This window comes from Sceloporus occidentalis, unplaced genomic scaffold (assembly GCF_023333645.1).
Source record: "Sceloporus occidentalis isolate IW3139 unplaced genomic scaffold, rSceOcc1.0.p SCAF_38, whole genome shotgun sequence".
In the NCBI taxonomy this organism is placed as follows: domain Eukaryota; kingdom Metazoa; phylum Chordata; class Lepidosauria; order Squamata; family Phrynosomatidae; genus Sceloporus; species Sceloporus occidentalis.
Genome location: NW_028317018.1, coordinates 271,430 through 287,875, shown reverse-complemented (window position 1 = coordinate 287,875; position 16,446 = coordinate 271,430). Strand labels below are relative to the sequence as shown.

Below are 16,446 nucleotides of genomic sequence, written 5' to 3'. Positions count from 1 at the left end.
AATGCAGGGCTTTATTTGTTCATTGACAAGGTAGTGGATAAGTAGAATAGCCTTCAAGCCTGGGTAGCAAAGCTAATGCGATCAGTGAATTTAATCATGTGTGCAGAACCAGCCAAGCAATTGTGTCTCAATTACCAGCTTCTCTTCTAGGTTAGAGTAAACAATAAATGTATGCTGAAAGGGGGTGCTTGAGATATAATTTGCTATCCTGGCATGCATTTCATGTGTATAAGGTAGAACGCTATTCAGATCATTAGATAGGACCAAGGATTGTGTGAAAATTTAGATAATAAAACAGATAGCAAAATTTGACTCTAGTTAAGCCAGACATTTTTAATCAAAATGGATGCTTTTAAATTATAGATTTATATTGTTCCTATTTTTTGCACAAAATGTTAGTTTTTTATACAACTACAGTTATTTTAAGTTGTTTTTGGGGGGTTCTAAAACATAATTTAGATGCTGTTCTGACAATGCTTTCCTTAAAAATATGTAAATTTAATCATATGTACATATGACTGTTTTTGTGGCCATTCTTTTCCCTTTGATCCAAACACCTAAGCCAGTAGTTTTACTGTAGCTAACAGATATGTTCCATTAAGGAAATTAGTTATCTACTTTTAATGTACTTCCCCTACTGCTTCCTATCAAATGTGAAGAAGGTCAGTTTTTATTGAGTAAGCTTAAAGTGTAATGTAAAATACCTGATGGACAGCCAATAAAATGGGACAAGTTGATGTCAGCCATTGCAATATTTTATTGTCTGGCATCAACCTTGATTAATGGTTAATATACAATCTTGACCTACTCCTAAATCTCATTAAGGATTGAAAGTTATTCAAAATAAAATAAAACTGAACCAACCCTTCCTTGGTCAAAACCTGGTCTCGGCCCCCCACCAGCATTACATCATATAACCCTATACCCCAAAAATGCAATTCAGATTGAAAGGCACTACAAACTGAGATGCCTGACCTTGATGATAATGCCAAGGTCATTAGCTACAAATTATCACATTGCCTCAATTTCAGAAAACTCAAAAGTGGGCCAGCTGGGCCATTCATAGACATTCTTACTAGTAAGCAAGAAGATGAGAAAAAAAAAATATCCGCATATTTATTCCGCATTAACGCCCTATCTTGAAGTAATAATTATAATTAAATGATCTTTCCAATGACTGATTTGAGCTCGTTTATATATTATTTCTGAACCTTATTTAAAAATGATTTATTAACCTGTAATGGAAACTGGATTACATTTTGAATTTTCTTTTTTTTTCTTATATGATCTTCTATTTGAATTCCCAATTTGCCTCGGTCCTGTCATTACATTACACACACTGCTTGGACATGAGGCAATTTGATATAAAGCATAATCTGCAAGTATATAGTAAATAAATACTATTGCTTTGCTTGTCCATCCTTGGTTTTAAATTTGTACATTCACAATTTATAGCCCAGTAAAAAACGTTTGTAGTAACACCCATCAGTTGAAAGTCCCTTTCAGTACTCATGAACAAGTGGATTTATGTCTTATATATTACTCTGCACTTAATGCCCACATTCTATGTCCCATTTAAAATGTTTACACAGTAGTTTACCGGCTCCTTCAAATTCTATGCCTACTAAGATTTAGCTGTCGATGCAAAGAAGAAATGTAATGACTGCAGCACATATGTAATCCTTAACTCTCCTTATTGCAGGCTTATAAATATCTGCAAATGTTTTAGTTAGGCAATTTACTAGCTGGTTTTAGGTTTTTATTGGGACTTTTCATTTATAATTTACAGGTAATAGTTTGTGTTAGACACATATTATCCAAAACAATAATTTATGTTGCAATAACAAAATCTACAAAGAGTATAAGCTAAGACTGAAGTTAAAAAAGACAGCATCTGTCAAACAGAAGGTTTTTCTTATGTAGTTATCCACCCGTATAAAATCCTGGTTAGCTGGGTATTATTATCTTCGATTTTATATTCTGATATATTTTTGTAATTTTTTTATTCGCAAAAAAAAACATGTTTTCATTTTTACCATTATGTGCAATTCCGAATTCAAGAATGTAATTCTTCCGATTGCAAAAGTCATCCACTCTTGAATATCTAGAAATACATTTTAATTAGATCACAAAGATGTTAAAATGTGGCCCTACCTTATTATAGGGAGCCACATCAGACCATTTAATTATGTTTTCTCTTTAATATCTTGCCAATGACATATCAGAATTACAGGGTGGAAATCTATTAAAGATTTTTGTGGGATAGTCACAACAAATGGGGTACTGATGGCTTCTATGGTTTAGCTTAAAAAACTCTGACCTTTTTTTTAATCTTTTTTTACTTCTCTTGCACCTTCAAATTAATTTTAAAAAATATGCTATTTATAGAACTTCCTTGCATACAATCCGTGTTCATCTGTGTTACAGACTAATATTTCCAAAATGCATCAAAACAAAGGAGAAAAACATTATTGTATATTAAACACAGATTTTCTTAGAGGGTGCTGGTTTATATTATCCTTTTATAACAAACTGCAAGGAGTCTTTGTTTCGATGTAAAAGTTAATTAACTGGCTTGTTTATTTAAATACATTTTATAATTTCTTTCTGGAAAATAATTAATAATAAAGCAATTTCAAAGAAATGTATAATAAATGTAAAAGAGTAAAATGATATGTAAGATCACCTTCACAATACAAGGTTGCAGAACATTTTCATTCATTCTATACAATTCTTGACTTCATTCTTTACCACACATAGATATGTATGTGGTTTCTAAAAAGAAAACCCATCATTTTCATTTTTACAGAGATCAAGTCCTAAAAATCATACCGGAGGTAACAGAACATGTACAGTATCTTCAAAAAATAACAAAGGAGTGGAAAGTAAGTAATACAAATTACTTCATTATTCTTACAATTGTGAAACTATTACTAGAAGGTAAAGAATTCATTTTGGAATGACAATGCACCTATACAGGTGTTATCTGATTAATTAAGTGGATGATAACATTCAATTGTCTTCAAAAACAGAACTGTAGAGATGAAATGTTTAGGTAATATGATGTTACATTACCTCAATTGCAGAAAGTATTAATCGATTTAAAAAAATAATAATTCTTTGGAAAGGGTCTGAAAAGCGTAGCTACCCATAGTCTACTCACATGACCTTTCCATTAAAAAGCACACAAATGCTTAATGTTGTGAAATTCTTTTAATTTCTTTAAATTTCTTTCCAAATGTGAAATGGTATTTGCTTTTAAACTCTCTTTCTGTGACTCAGCTTAGTTAGTTGTAGACTATACTATGCCATACCTCAAGTGTATAGATTTTGGAGGGAACATCCTTAGTTTCAGTCAGTGTACCAAAGTCCCTCATAGCGCCACCAATGTCTGCTTTTGCAGGGAATGGGGATCATGGGTTGGTTAGGGAGATCCTCTGATCTCAGTGAGTTGTAAATGCAGCACAGACCTCCATTGCAGCTCTTGCACGGCCACCGTGCAAAGCTCTGACCCCCCCACTACCACCATGCACCTCCATCGTCTGACCATGTCTGACCATGTCCATTTTGTAGTTAACTATGACACTTCCGGCCTATGTTGATTTGGACACCGGAAATGTTGGGATATGCTATGCCCTATATGATAGAATACTCTAGAAATATTGTGCCTTAACTGCAGCCTTAATCAAACTTAAGAGAGCCAGGGACTCTTAACCAGAAACATGATGTATTTTCAGGATAAATTAGCACTGTTTATTGAGATCTTTATGTAACCAGTGTCATGAAGACTGCCACATACCTCTCAGGATTTCAGATGGCCAAAGAGAAATTACTTTCAGTAAAGAGACAAAGGAATGATTGATATCATTGAGGAAAGTATTTAAAAGAATAGTATTGTATTTAATTAACACAGTTTAGAGGAAAATTCCCATAAAATGCAGTGCTGTATATACAACCCCTTAAGGACAATGGGCGGTCCCTAAACCCATTGAAAACAATGCATTTTGAGCCCGTACATGTACGGGCTTTGTCATTAAGGGGCTAATGTTGGTAAGCTTTAATATATTGGTTATACGCTGTGCATAGATGCTAAGATGTATAGTGACAAATCTATATACTTATATGTACATGCATACATTTACATGTTCATGTGCGATCATTTTCAGCTTGATCTATGGAAGCCAGATTTAATTGAGGAAATTGAGGCTGGAAACGAAATGCATGTCCGGGTTCCATTTTCCTATCTTCACCAGATGAAAGAAAATCTTCGCCAGCAAGCAATGCCTTTTACGTATGTTTATTAATCTATATAGTTTTTGTAACTAACTATATAAAGCCCTATATTATGCCATGCAGTCCCACATTTTTGGTCTCAAGTCCTTCTGCCTCAGGTCATGTATGTCACTCTAGTTTCACCAAAAACATGGCTTCTTTTAAATAAGAATTATTAGTGATCCAGTAGCACTGGATAATTCAGATTTATTATTATTATTAGATTTAAAATTGTCCAAGGTTTGATCTGTTTTCCTTGATAAAAGTCAAGGGTAGATCAAGTTCACTCAGGGAGCAGTTTTCTTGAATCATCTGAAAACAAATAAAATATATATATATATATATATATATATATATATATACCGTTTTATATATATATATATATATATATATATATATTGTCTGTTAAAATCACCATTTTAAGATCTCTTCTTCAGGATGTGATTAAAGGCCAACAGGTTTCGGTATTGCAAAAACACATGATTAATTGGGAATTGTGTTATCCTTAAATATTCAACACATACATATTTGATGACACTAACTTTACAGTTGAGTTACATTATTTCCAGTGCATTTTCCTTTTTATTCTTACATTACGATGCGCAACACCTTCAGGATGAACACATTCTTAATGATCACTCATGGCAATGGGACAGATTGTTATTTTAGCTTAATTTGTATTGTCTTTATTATGTTATCGCTTCTGTTTGCTACAAACGTTGATGGTATTGGGTAACTTTGGAAAACAAAGCTTTCACACGCTTCTTTTCCTTTCTAGAATCATGATTACCGATGTACAGAAACTGATAGATCACAATGCACAGACTCAGCACAAAATACAGAGAATGTCAATGAAAAGCTATAATTATACAATTTATCATCCAATGGAAGAGGTTAGTATACATGTTTATCAATGTAACCTTTACAATGTGAAGCAATGGGCTCTATTCACTGAAGGCTGCAGGAGAGTTGTGTTTCAGCTTCTTGACTTCACTTTTCATTATGAAGCTCCAACTCCAGTGAGCTCCTGGTGGAGGAACTGCTTGGCTGGCCCTATATAATCTATAGTCAAATTAGTGAGATTTTCTCACCCTTTATAGATTTATAGAGTTTACAGGACCAGCTCAGCCTTTTGGGTGAGAAACTGACCAATGCTAGTATGAAATGTTTCAATGTATTTAGCTTTATGTAGCAGGTGAACAGATTGCGCTCCATAGCCTCTGGAGCTACAAGTCTTATGATGCTTATCTAGCACCCTTATAAATGTCCACTATGAGAACTAGTAACATGTTCAGGGTGTTTTGTTTTTGTCTTACTGTGGATATTAGTTAAATCAAAAGACAGACCTATACAGACTGTGTTCATAACGTTATATAACTCCCACCAAGCAATGTGACAGTGTTTGCTGGCCTTCAAAAGCCTTTCCAGCTTTGGAGACCTTTGCTGGAAACTACAAAAGGCAATCAGCACATTTTGTAACAGCATAGAAACTGGCAATAGAAACAACTCAAGTGTGACTTCTGTGGTTGATTAGCTATTTATTTCCTAATGAAAGTAGTTCACTAACCATATACATATTTATTTACAGATTTATCAGTGGATGAATGATATAAAAGATAAACACAGTGATCTGGTTACACAACACTATTTGGGACAAACATATGAAAACCGGCCAATCTACTATTTAAAAGTAAGCTACTTTATGAATAGTTTAATATGCATTTATATAAATAAATATAAATCTCGAGCATAATACACACCAGTATATAATATGCAGGTACAAATGCACAGCTTCACAGATAGCTTTGCATACACATATTTACATATACTCACGCTCGTATATATACTGACACCTATACATGTACACACTTGCATATACAAACTCACTCAATGCATCACACATGCTATTCCCGTGTGGTCCAGCAGCAGGTAACAGGTTCAGGCTCCCTCGCTCCTGTCTGTGGTTTTGTGTGAGCGCAGGGATAGCCTCTAGCCGGGTGCAGCTAGCCACAGTTAACCTTACATTTTCTTGGAGAATCCAAGTCAAATCTCTAGACATCTCTAGACATCTAGGTATCTGTATAAAGGCGTTACATTCTGCTATGATTTTGCATAAGTGTTGGAGCACTTTTTAGGACTAGATCATAAGTATCAGTGTACAGTATATTTGTAAGCCAGCAGTTACTTAGTTTTAATTTTTAGGATTGTATGTGCATTGCGTATAGAGGTAGGCAACTTATCATGGCGTAGTATGAGCTGTATATGCTTGGCACCACACACTGAGTATTAGATTGTGATAAATCATAATGTATAGGGAACATGACAAGTATTCTACATAATAATTTGTCAGGGCTCGGGTAAGCAGGTCAGGTAGGAGCCCAGTTGCAGGGGATATCAGAGGCTCAGTTTGTACTCCACGATGCATTGTTACCAGGAAGAAGGTACAGACAGGCAAAATGAAACACATAGCAGGCTGGATCTTCATAAGAGATGGTCTGTATTTAAGAAGCTGGCAAGACAGACAAGTACAGGCTGTAGACATGACTGGAAGCCCTCAGACAGGGCACACGACTGGAAGCCCTCAGACAGGGCACACGGCTGGAAGCCCTCAGACAGGGCACACGGCTGGAAGCCCTCAGACAGGGCACAGGGCTGGAAGCCCTCAGACAGGGCACACGGCTGGAAGCCCTCAGACAGGGCACACGGCTGGAAGCCCTCAGACAGGGCACACGGCTGGAAGCCCTCAGACAGGGCACACGGCTGGAAGCCCTTACAGGACTGGAAGGCCTCAGATAGGATACACGGCTGGGAGCCCGCAGACAGGACACATGTCTAGACACACAGCTGGAAGCCCTCAGACAGGGCACATGTCTGGACACACAGCTGGAAGCCTTCAGACAGGGCACATGTCTGGACAAATAGCTGGAAGACATCAGACAGGGCACTGGACACACGGCAGGGCACACTCAGGCAGGGCACATTCAGGCAGGGCACACTCAGGCAGGGCACACTCAGGCAGGGAGCCCTACAACATATGTAGTCAGAGAGGCCGGGTCAGAACCAGAAGGACGAAATCAATGCCAAATCAGAACCCAGGAGGAGAATCAGAATAAGCCAGGTCAACACAGGCACTGGAAGAGCCAAATCAGGAACCAAGGAAGGAAGTCAGAAGCAAGCCAGGTCACAACGGGTTAATCCAAATCAGACCGCTGCTAGCAGGAAAACAAGGCCAAGCAGAAGGCAGGTACACCACAATGCAAAGGCCCTGAATGGAGGAGTAAGCAGGTATTTAAAGGGGAGGGCTGCACCCAGGTGAGCAGATGCAGCTGATCAGGTCATTAGCATACACAGTACTGTGATCTGACAAGTGGCCTCTAGAGGCTACAATGGATATGACACCTATACAAAAATACAGAGTCCGGGCTAACAGGGTGGAATCCTGACAATAATAGTGGTTTCAATGTCTTTACAGATTGGATGGCCATCACACAAGAAAAAGAAAATATTTTTTATGGACTGTGGTATTCATGGTCGAGAGTGGATTTCTGTAGCTTATTGCCAGTGGTTTGTGCAAGAGGTAAATTTGTTGCATATAATTACTGTAAAGGAAGGTTTAGATGGAAACTTAATTTTACTAAGTTTAACCAAAGGAGAATTAAATAAAGTGATGCTTTTTTAAAAAAATCAATCTGTCACTTTTCCTATTCCAAAAGTTTATAGTTCTGTACACTAGATGTTTATGTTATTATTTTTAAGTTTTCAAATGAGAAAAATGTTACTAAGCAGGCAACCCCCCTATTAACCAAGGAGGGACTGGTGATTGCCCCCTGTCTTCCCCCACTGTGTGGTAGGGTAAAGGGTTGTTTAGTTAATGTACCTAGGGGTGTATATGGTCCTATATAAGCTCCCATCCCATTCTCATTGAATTTGCATGCCTTTCCCTGAAACTTGCAAAATGTTACATCATTGGTACTTGCATGGAACAGGTGTCAAACCAGGTCACTTGGGTTAACCCTTAACTTAAATGGCCATTCAACTTCTTACACTAAACACCCAATAAACAGAAATTATTAGCACGGGCTAATCAGGAGGTATAAATTTAAGATATTGGAATTAATTATCTCTCTCTATATATATATATTATTTTTTTTTTTATTATTATTTTTTTAGTAATTGTAACTAATCATCTTATGCTCTGTTTTTTTTGTGGCTTCTCATTATGTAATATAATTGTGCAGGTACTTTCAAATCACAGGAATGACATGCTCCTTACCAATGTGCTCAAGCAACTTGATTTCTACATTGTACCAGTATTTAACGTTGATGGATATGTTTATACATGGACAACAGTAAGGCAAACTAAATCCAACATTGCATCTTTGAAATATGTTTCAAATGCTTCCTAGAGGCATATAAAATATTATATATATAATCCAAATCCAAATGGATATTAATGTTCCTGAGTGAGTTCAGAGGACGGCTAATGGTTTGTAGAATAACAATTATCTGGAAAGACTAAGAGATCTCAATATGCATACCTTGGAGGAGAGAAAAGACAGTGGAGATGGGATATAAACATTTAAATTCATAAATAGCTTTAACAAAGCACAGGAGATATGTTTATTTCAAAAGTGAAGAAATGTTAGTAAAAGATTAGTGGAACAGCCTCCTAGCAGAAGTGGTAGATGCTAATAAAGTGATAGGATTTAAACATGCATTGGATAGGAATATGGCTATTCTTAATCTAAGTCAAGATTAAGGACAGATTAAGGTTTTAGTCTTTACATCAAGGAAAAATGTGTAGTTTAGATGGACGACATGATTCTTATCTGCAGTTAAATTCTGTGTTTATTATAATTGTAGGCAACACCAAAGGAATTAAGGGTTCACTTTTGTTGCACCCACTTTAATAAGTGGGACTTGGCCAATTCAGTGCTCTCTATCAAAGGCTAGGGATATTTTCAAACACCATACTTGAACCTCTTTGTGAAAAACCTTAAAATTATCACCTTGGGCCATTGAGGACTATTTCAGAACTTTGCGAACAGACCCTTCAACTATCTTCATTACATAGCATATCAAAATATCTAGAAGATATTTACCATAAAGTTTAAATTAATTATAAAGGTTATTTTTATAACAGGAACGTCTTTGGAGAAAGAATAGATCACCACATGATAATGGCACCTGCTATGGAGTGGATCTCAACCGTAACTTCAATTCACGGTGGGGTAGTAAGTACTAAGATCAATTATTTACTGCACTGTCGGATATTGATGAAAAGCCAATGCCAGAATCCCTATTATAATTATCATTTGAAGTTACATGTTTGTGTTTCTCAAGCACAAGTTGCCACTGTACATTATATCAAGGTCTTTCAGGTATTTTGTCAGTCCTGAATTATATACCCTTTTCGTAATACTTAATTCCATGTAAAGTCACAATGTCAGTATTTCTATGTGGATGGGTCCTTTTTTGCTTCTTGTGTGAGTCTTCTATACTTCTTTTTGTATATGTTTAACTTGGCAGTATGGATCGAGTTCCTTCTATTGTACCCAACTTCTTGGTGTGGTACAATCACCGTTCATACTTCCGTACTAGAAAAACATATTTTGGGTCACAATATAAGTGGACAATTCAGATGAGCTTGAACCGCAGCTTACAAATTGCCAGCCTTCTTTGAAAGACAACATGGCATTGTGTTGTCAAGTGTAAAACGAATTAGAGTTTACTAATTACACTATATTTTTTCTGTATTTAGCAGTTGGGATCGCTTCAGAGTGTGACAGCCCTGTCTTCTGTGGTCCATCACCAGCTTCAGAACCTGAGACACAAGCATTGGCCAGCCTTATTGAAACACATAAATCTGACATCCTGTGTTACATTAATGTTCACTCCTATGGGCAGCTGCTCCTGTATCCGTACGGTTATTCAGCAAACTTATCAGAGAACCACAATGAACTGGCAAGTATTGGCTAGTGATTACTGATTACACAAAAGGTTTATTTTAGTTAAGGGGTATTTTTATTCTATGTAAACCGTTTGTTGTTTTCTTATTGATAAACATTGTTTTACTCTTGTAAAATGGCAGTTTTGGTCACACTGATCATAAATAAGAGGGTATGTACATAGATCAATTCTGGAAGAAGTGGAGCAACGATCAGGAAAATTCTACTTGTTGCTATGGTTGCTACTTATGAGGTCTACTTTGTAAATATTCTTGAATTAACCAGCATAAACCATTTTTTCCAGGAGAAAGTTGCCAAAAGAGCTGTTGACTTAATTATGGAAAAACATAACATTGAGTACACAGAAGGACGTACATCTTACATATTGTGTGAGTAGAAATTTACAAATCTGAACACATTTAGCAAAATATATCACTATGCATTGTAACTTATGACTTAGTTGCAGGCTAACTATGTCTCCTGAAAGAACCTCTTGATGGCACTCTCACTATGACCAGCTTGGTTTTCTAAACGATTCTAGTTAACACACTCCTAGTGTTATCTGGATTATTAGAAGTAGTAATTAGAAGTAGTAATTAGAAGTAGTAATTTGCTATATTTTGGTTTGTTAGTATTTTCTGTTGTTCATATGGAATATAAAATTCCCATAATTTATATAAACATAGCTAAGGGAAAGACCACTACAAGCCTACTGATCTCACTAAAAGTATTATGATTTTACAAGTGTGTCTGGTCTAAACAATATTGCCGGAAAACAGTTAAAAGCAGACCAGTGTAAATTCATCTGACACACAATCATTAATTCTCTCACTCATTCACATACATGTTGCACACATTCATTTATTCTCTCACTCATTCTCAATGTTCATTAATACATTCTCACAAACTCATTAATTATCTCCATCATTCAGACAATTCATCCACACATTCATTCATTCTCTCACTCATTCTCACAATGCATCCACACATTCATTTATTCTCTCACTCATGCTCACAATGCATCCACATATTCATTTATTCTCTCACTCATTCTCACTGTTTATTTATTCCAATATACTTACTACCCTCTGTCTCACTATCTACCTTTCCCCCTTTTCTACCCCCTTCTCACCATCTACCCCCCTCTCTCCCTCCCTTCTCACTATCTAATAACCCATGCTGTGGAAGCTAGCCCTAGGTTAGTTATCCTATTCAACATAATAACAGAATCCAAAAACAAATATATAGCATGTTCTACTTTATGATGACTGCACATTGGTTATAGTTAATTAAGAGACTATATTTTTATGTCTTACTTATTATCTTGAATGTTTTACAGATTCCCTTTCCGGAGCTTCTGCAGACTGGGCTGCTGACCTCAAAATAAAACTGTCTTATATCTTTGAACTAAGAGATGATGGCACCTATGGGTTTGAGCTCCCACCTGATCAGATTGAGCCAACATGTCAAGAGACAATGACAGCGGTCATGTCCATAATTGAATACATCAATAGCACCTACCTTGAAAATAGTGCAGTGACATTCACTTCTGTGCGGCTAAATGTTATTCTCTCATGTGTTGTATGTATGTTGTATTCACTAATCAATTAAATGTCTTTAAATGAGAATTTTCACTATATCCTTGTAATCTCCGAAGTCAGGCCCCTAAGATGCAGATACCTGATTGATACACAAGTACAGCATAGTCTCCCCTTTCACATGAGTATTTGTTGATAAATTTAAGAAGAGGATGTCTTTATGCATTACACTTACATTAAAAATAATAAATTAACAATTAAACACATTGTGTGTATTTTTACAAAATAAATCTATCAATTTTACTATTAGTGTGCTTAGCAGTATATCTCACTGCAATAAAAGTAATGAAAAAGTGCAACTGTCTTCCTGGAAGAAGAGCTAAACTTACACTGCATAGTGTAAAGTCAATGTGGGGGGGTCTCGTAAAAGTCATGTCACTGATATAACAAAATAGAAAAGGGCTCCAGGCACTCAAGGGTTCCACTCAGGCAGGTTTATTGAAGGAGAAGGACAACAACGTTTCGGCCTCACAATGAGGTCTTTATCATAATAAAATCATTATCATGATAAAGACCTCATTGTGAGGTCGAAACGTTGTTGTCTTTCTCCTTCAATAAACCTGCCTGAGTGGAACCCTTGAGTGCCTGGAGCCTTTTTCTATTTTGATTTACTGGGGAGCGGGCCCTTCCTGGCACAGATAAGCACCTGAGTTCCTGTGTTGTGTGTGCAGATTCGTGATTCTGGTGACTGATATAACAAAGTCAGGCCATCCTTCTTACAATTCTTCCCATGCATGGGATAGATATATGAGTTTTCTCAATTTAAGACAACACCAAGGCCTAACTAAAGAAATATGGGCAGACAGAATGGGCCAAATGGTTCTTACCTGCTGTCAACTTTTCGTGTTTGTGTCGTATAAGTTTCTAAATACCAAATTCATTCTGGCCACACTGCTCAGTAAGGATCATATGCCATGCTCGACATTAAATACTTGTAGGACCTAGGTTGGTCAAATTGAGTCTCGTTGTGATTGTATTGCTGTTAAGTATGCCGTTGATTGGTATTTACAATTCAAATAAAAAAAACTTTGTCTGCGAGGAAAAACGAGTATGCTTAACGAGTGTTATTTCTCCAGATAATTATTTTGTATTTTTGTAGACATTTTCTGAAAGCCAGTGGTTGCTTAGTTTCTCCGGTCTGAGCAATTCCCTAATGTAGCCAATCCTTGACTATTCTGATTGACACTGTCCATGTTTTTTTGATAACAGCTCTTATAAGAGAGTCTAAAACACATAACCCACTACAGTTGGATATTCCATAAAACTATATGGGGGGGAAACTGTATACTACAAGTTCTGTTAGACCAATAGATACAAAAAATGATCCCAACGTTGCTTAGCCGTTTTTTTTCCGTGATCATATGTTTTAGCAGATAAAATATACATAACAGTGTTATATAACCATGAACTATAGAACATACTACATTCTTAAACTCTTTGACTTTTGCTTTGTAGTACTGTGGAAGCACTGACAATTAGAATTTATAACATGATAACAGGCAATATGAATTAGCTTTTACAGAAGGGTCATTTAGTTATATTGTGTTTGGTAAACATTTCAACTCCATTTCGATGTCTTTAGCAAATAATCGTCCTGCACATACATTTATTTCATGACAGGGAGGTGGGGGTTTCCTAAGTTTTACATGGGGAGGTATAGAGCCTGCCCTCTGTACCTGAGGTACAGCCAACACCTGAGATTTCCCTTTTAACATTTTAGTTAATTTTTCCCACTCCCATTACGTAACATATACATTTGACACAATAGATGAAAAACACTGTATACAAGAATGGGAATAATATTGAGCCACTTACCTGATGTAGAAGCTGTAGCCTTGAAGCAGCCCTCCTCCTATGTGGTCCAACGATTCTTGTCACTGATTGGCTGCTTGAACAGCCAATCAGTTTTAAAACAGAACATGTCTCAATTATGAAAGTTGGTGCTCTGACGCCATTGTGTTGGGGGTTTTAAAATCATTGATTTTCATTTCATGTACAGAGAGATTGCAAGCATGGGCGTAGGAACCGGGGGGGTGACGGGGGGGGGGACAGATCCTCCCCAGTAACTCATGCGGGGGGACCGATAATTAAGAAATCCCCCCCAGGGCTGTAGGAATCCAGCCCCCCTGCTACTTACCTGTGGGAGGGTCTTCTGTACTGCACAGAGGAAGCGGAACCCAGCAGAGTTCACGTGACATCACATCCTGCTTTATCTGTGCAGTACCAGAGAACGCAGAGAGAGGCCGCGCCCCCTGCTGAAGTCTGTGAGCGGAATCGAGGAGCTGCAGTGCTGGTAAGGGGGTGCGGAGAGTGTTTGAATGAGTATGCGTGATTGAGGGAATTAAGCTGTGAATGAATGAGTATATGAATTAATAAGTGTGTGTGTGTGATAGCATGGATGTGTAAGTGCTGAAACATAGGCATGATGGGACTATGATTGCTGTTAGCAATCACACTCCTATCATGCCAAGTCAGCCAGTACATGCTGAAACCTAGTTAGCTGCCCCCCTTGTGTATTGATGCTGCCAGCAGTATGGGGTCTGCACATCACTTACAGCCACCCTGTACCAGCATGTACTGGCTGACTTGGCATGATAGGAGTGTGATTGCTAACAGCAATCACAGTCCCATCATGCCTAGGTTCCAGCATTTACCTTGTTGGATGTGTAAGTGCTGGAACCTAGGCATGATGGGACTGTGATTGCTGTTAGCAATCACACTCCTATCATGCCAAGTCAGCCAGTACATGCGGAAACCTAGCTAGCTGCCCCCTTGTGTATTGATGCTGCCAGCAATATGGGGTCTGCACATCACTTACAGCCACCCTATACCAGCATGTACTGGCTGCCTGGGTATGATAGGAGTGTGATTGCTGTTAGCAATCACACTCCTATCATGCCAAGTCATATTGCTAATTTTTTGTCCAATTGTGGTGTGTTACCTACTTTTATTAAAAATTTGAGTTTTTATTATTATTTTTAAAGGTGGGGTTTTGGCTAAGTGAACCATCAATGTTTTGGTCCAGAATTTTAATTTTGGTGCAGAATTTAAATTTTGGCGCATCCCTAGAATAAATAGAACTATTTCATTTTTAATTATCCTGAGTCCTGAATTTGTAGTCACAAAACTTTCTAGGCCCAGAAATCAGTGAGAGGAAAGTAAAGGTTTTGTGTCATTTACTTTATTTTAATCTGCATATTTTATTAAAGGCCATATTTTCTCACAGTGAAAAATGAGTGCGATAGGGAGAGGGTAGCTAGTGAGAAGGGAGGGTAGGGAGAAGGTAGCTAGTGAGAAGGGGGTAGGGAGAGGGTAGATAGTGTGAGAAGGGAGGGTAGGGAGGGGGTAGATAGTGTGAGAAGGGAGGGTATGGAGGGGGTAGATAGTGTGAGAAGGGAGGGTAGGGAGGGGGTAGATAGTAAGAAAGTGTGAGAGGGGGTAGATAGTGTGAGAGGGGGAGAGGGGGTAGATAGTGTGAGAGATGGGGAGAAAGTGGGGATCTGATGGGGGAAAATGCTGTCCCCCCCAGATTTTTAGGGGTTCCTACGCCCATGATTGCAAGTTTTTTTTTATTATTCCGATGGGATACATCCAACGTTATTAAAAGAGCTTCATCGTGTCCTGACAAAACGAGACTTATTTGACCAGTCACTATTGACAGGACTAGTTCAAGACCATTGGAAGTATGCAATTGTAGTACTACTTCAAAAAAAGGTAGCGGGAAAGACTCGCGGGAAATGGAAACCATGCTAAAGGAAAGGATTGTTAAAAAATCTGAATGTAAATGATTTGCAATATCAGGGAGATCTTGTCAAACTAACCTAATTTATTTTTTAAATATGATAACTAAAATAACTCACCAGGGAGGAGCAGTAGATATAGCCTATTTAGATTTCATTAAAGCATTTCACAGTGACCCTTATAAAAGACTCATAAATAAATTGCCTTATTTGGGTTTGGATATTAAACTAGTTAAATGGATAAGACAATTGTTGAGTGACAAGAGATAGTATATTATAGTTAGTATATTCAGAAGAAGGTCTTGTTACTAGTGGGTTTAGTATTTGGACCCATATTTTTTGATGTTTTTATTTGCGATATTACAAAAGGTCTTAATGGTAAGGTATGTGGTTTGTGGATGAAGCAAATGTTTGTAACATGGTATCCTGGTCTAAGGCAAGATCAAGGACTGATTAAGACCTGAGTCTTAAAAATGGGAAAGACTAGATGGGCCGAATAGTTCTTATCTGCCATCAATTTCTATGTTTCTGTGGTTGACATTCCTGGTGGAACAAGCCAAATGGCAAATGACATAAGTAAATTATAGAGTGGTCAAGAGTGTGGCAGCTGCAGTTTAATCTTGATATATGTAAAATAATGGGATATAAAAAATAATAGTATGGGGCACCCATGTGTCAGTGAAAATAGAAGAAAGGGACTTAATAGTAATTATATTTCAATACAATAAATACAATAAAGCATCAGAATAATCAAGCAGGGACTGGGTTGTATAGCTAGAGACATTAGTGGTAGGTGGAGGGGGGGGGGTTCTGTCACTTTACAGATCTGTATAGACCTCACCTACATGTATAGTTCTAAAGACCCCCAGAAGGATAATTACATTTTGG

General features: G+C 37.3%; 1 protein-coding gene across 1 annotated transcript; it reads left to right on the top strand.

Annotated features, from left to right (window-relative positions):
- Positions 1–4,217: 4,217 nt before the first annotated feature.
- On the top strand, positions 4,218–13,297 carry LOC149290548 (carboxypeptidase O-like). The gene is made up of 10 exons (XM_089488386.1): positions 4,218–4,291; positions 5,051–5,165; positions 5,861–5,962; positions 7,745–7,849; positions 8,511–8,621; positions 9,416–9,506; positions 10,034–10,236; positions 10,525–10,609; positions 11,560–11,801; positions 13,274–13,297. The coding sequence occupies exons 1-10, from the start codon at positions 4,218–4,220 to the stop codon at positions 13,295–13,297; spliced, it is 1,152 nt and encodes a 383-aa protein (XP_089344512.1).
- The last annotated feature ends 3,149 nt before the right edge of the window (positions 13,298–16,446 follow it).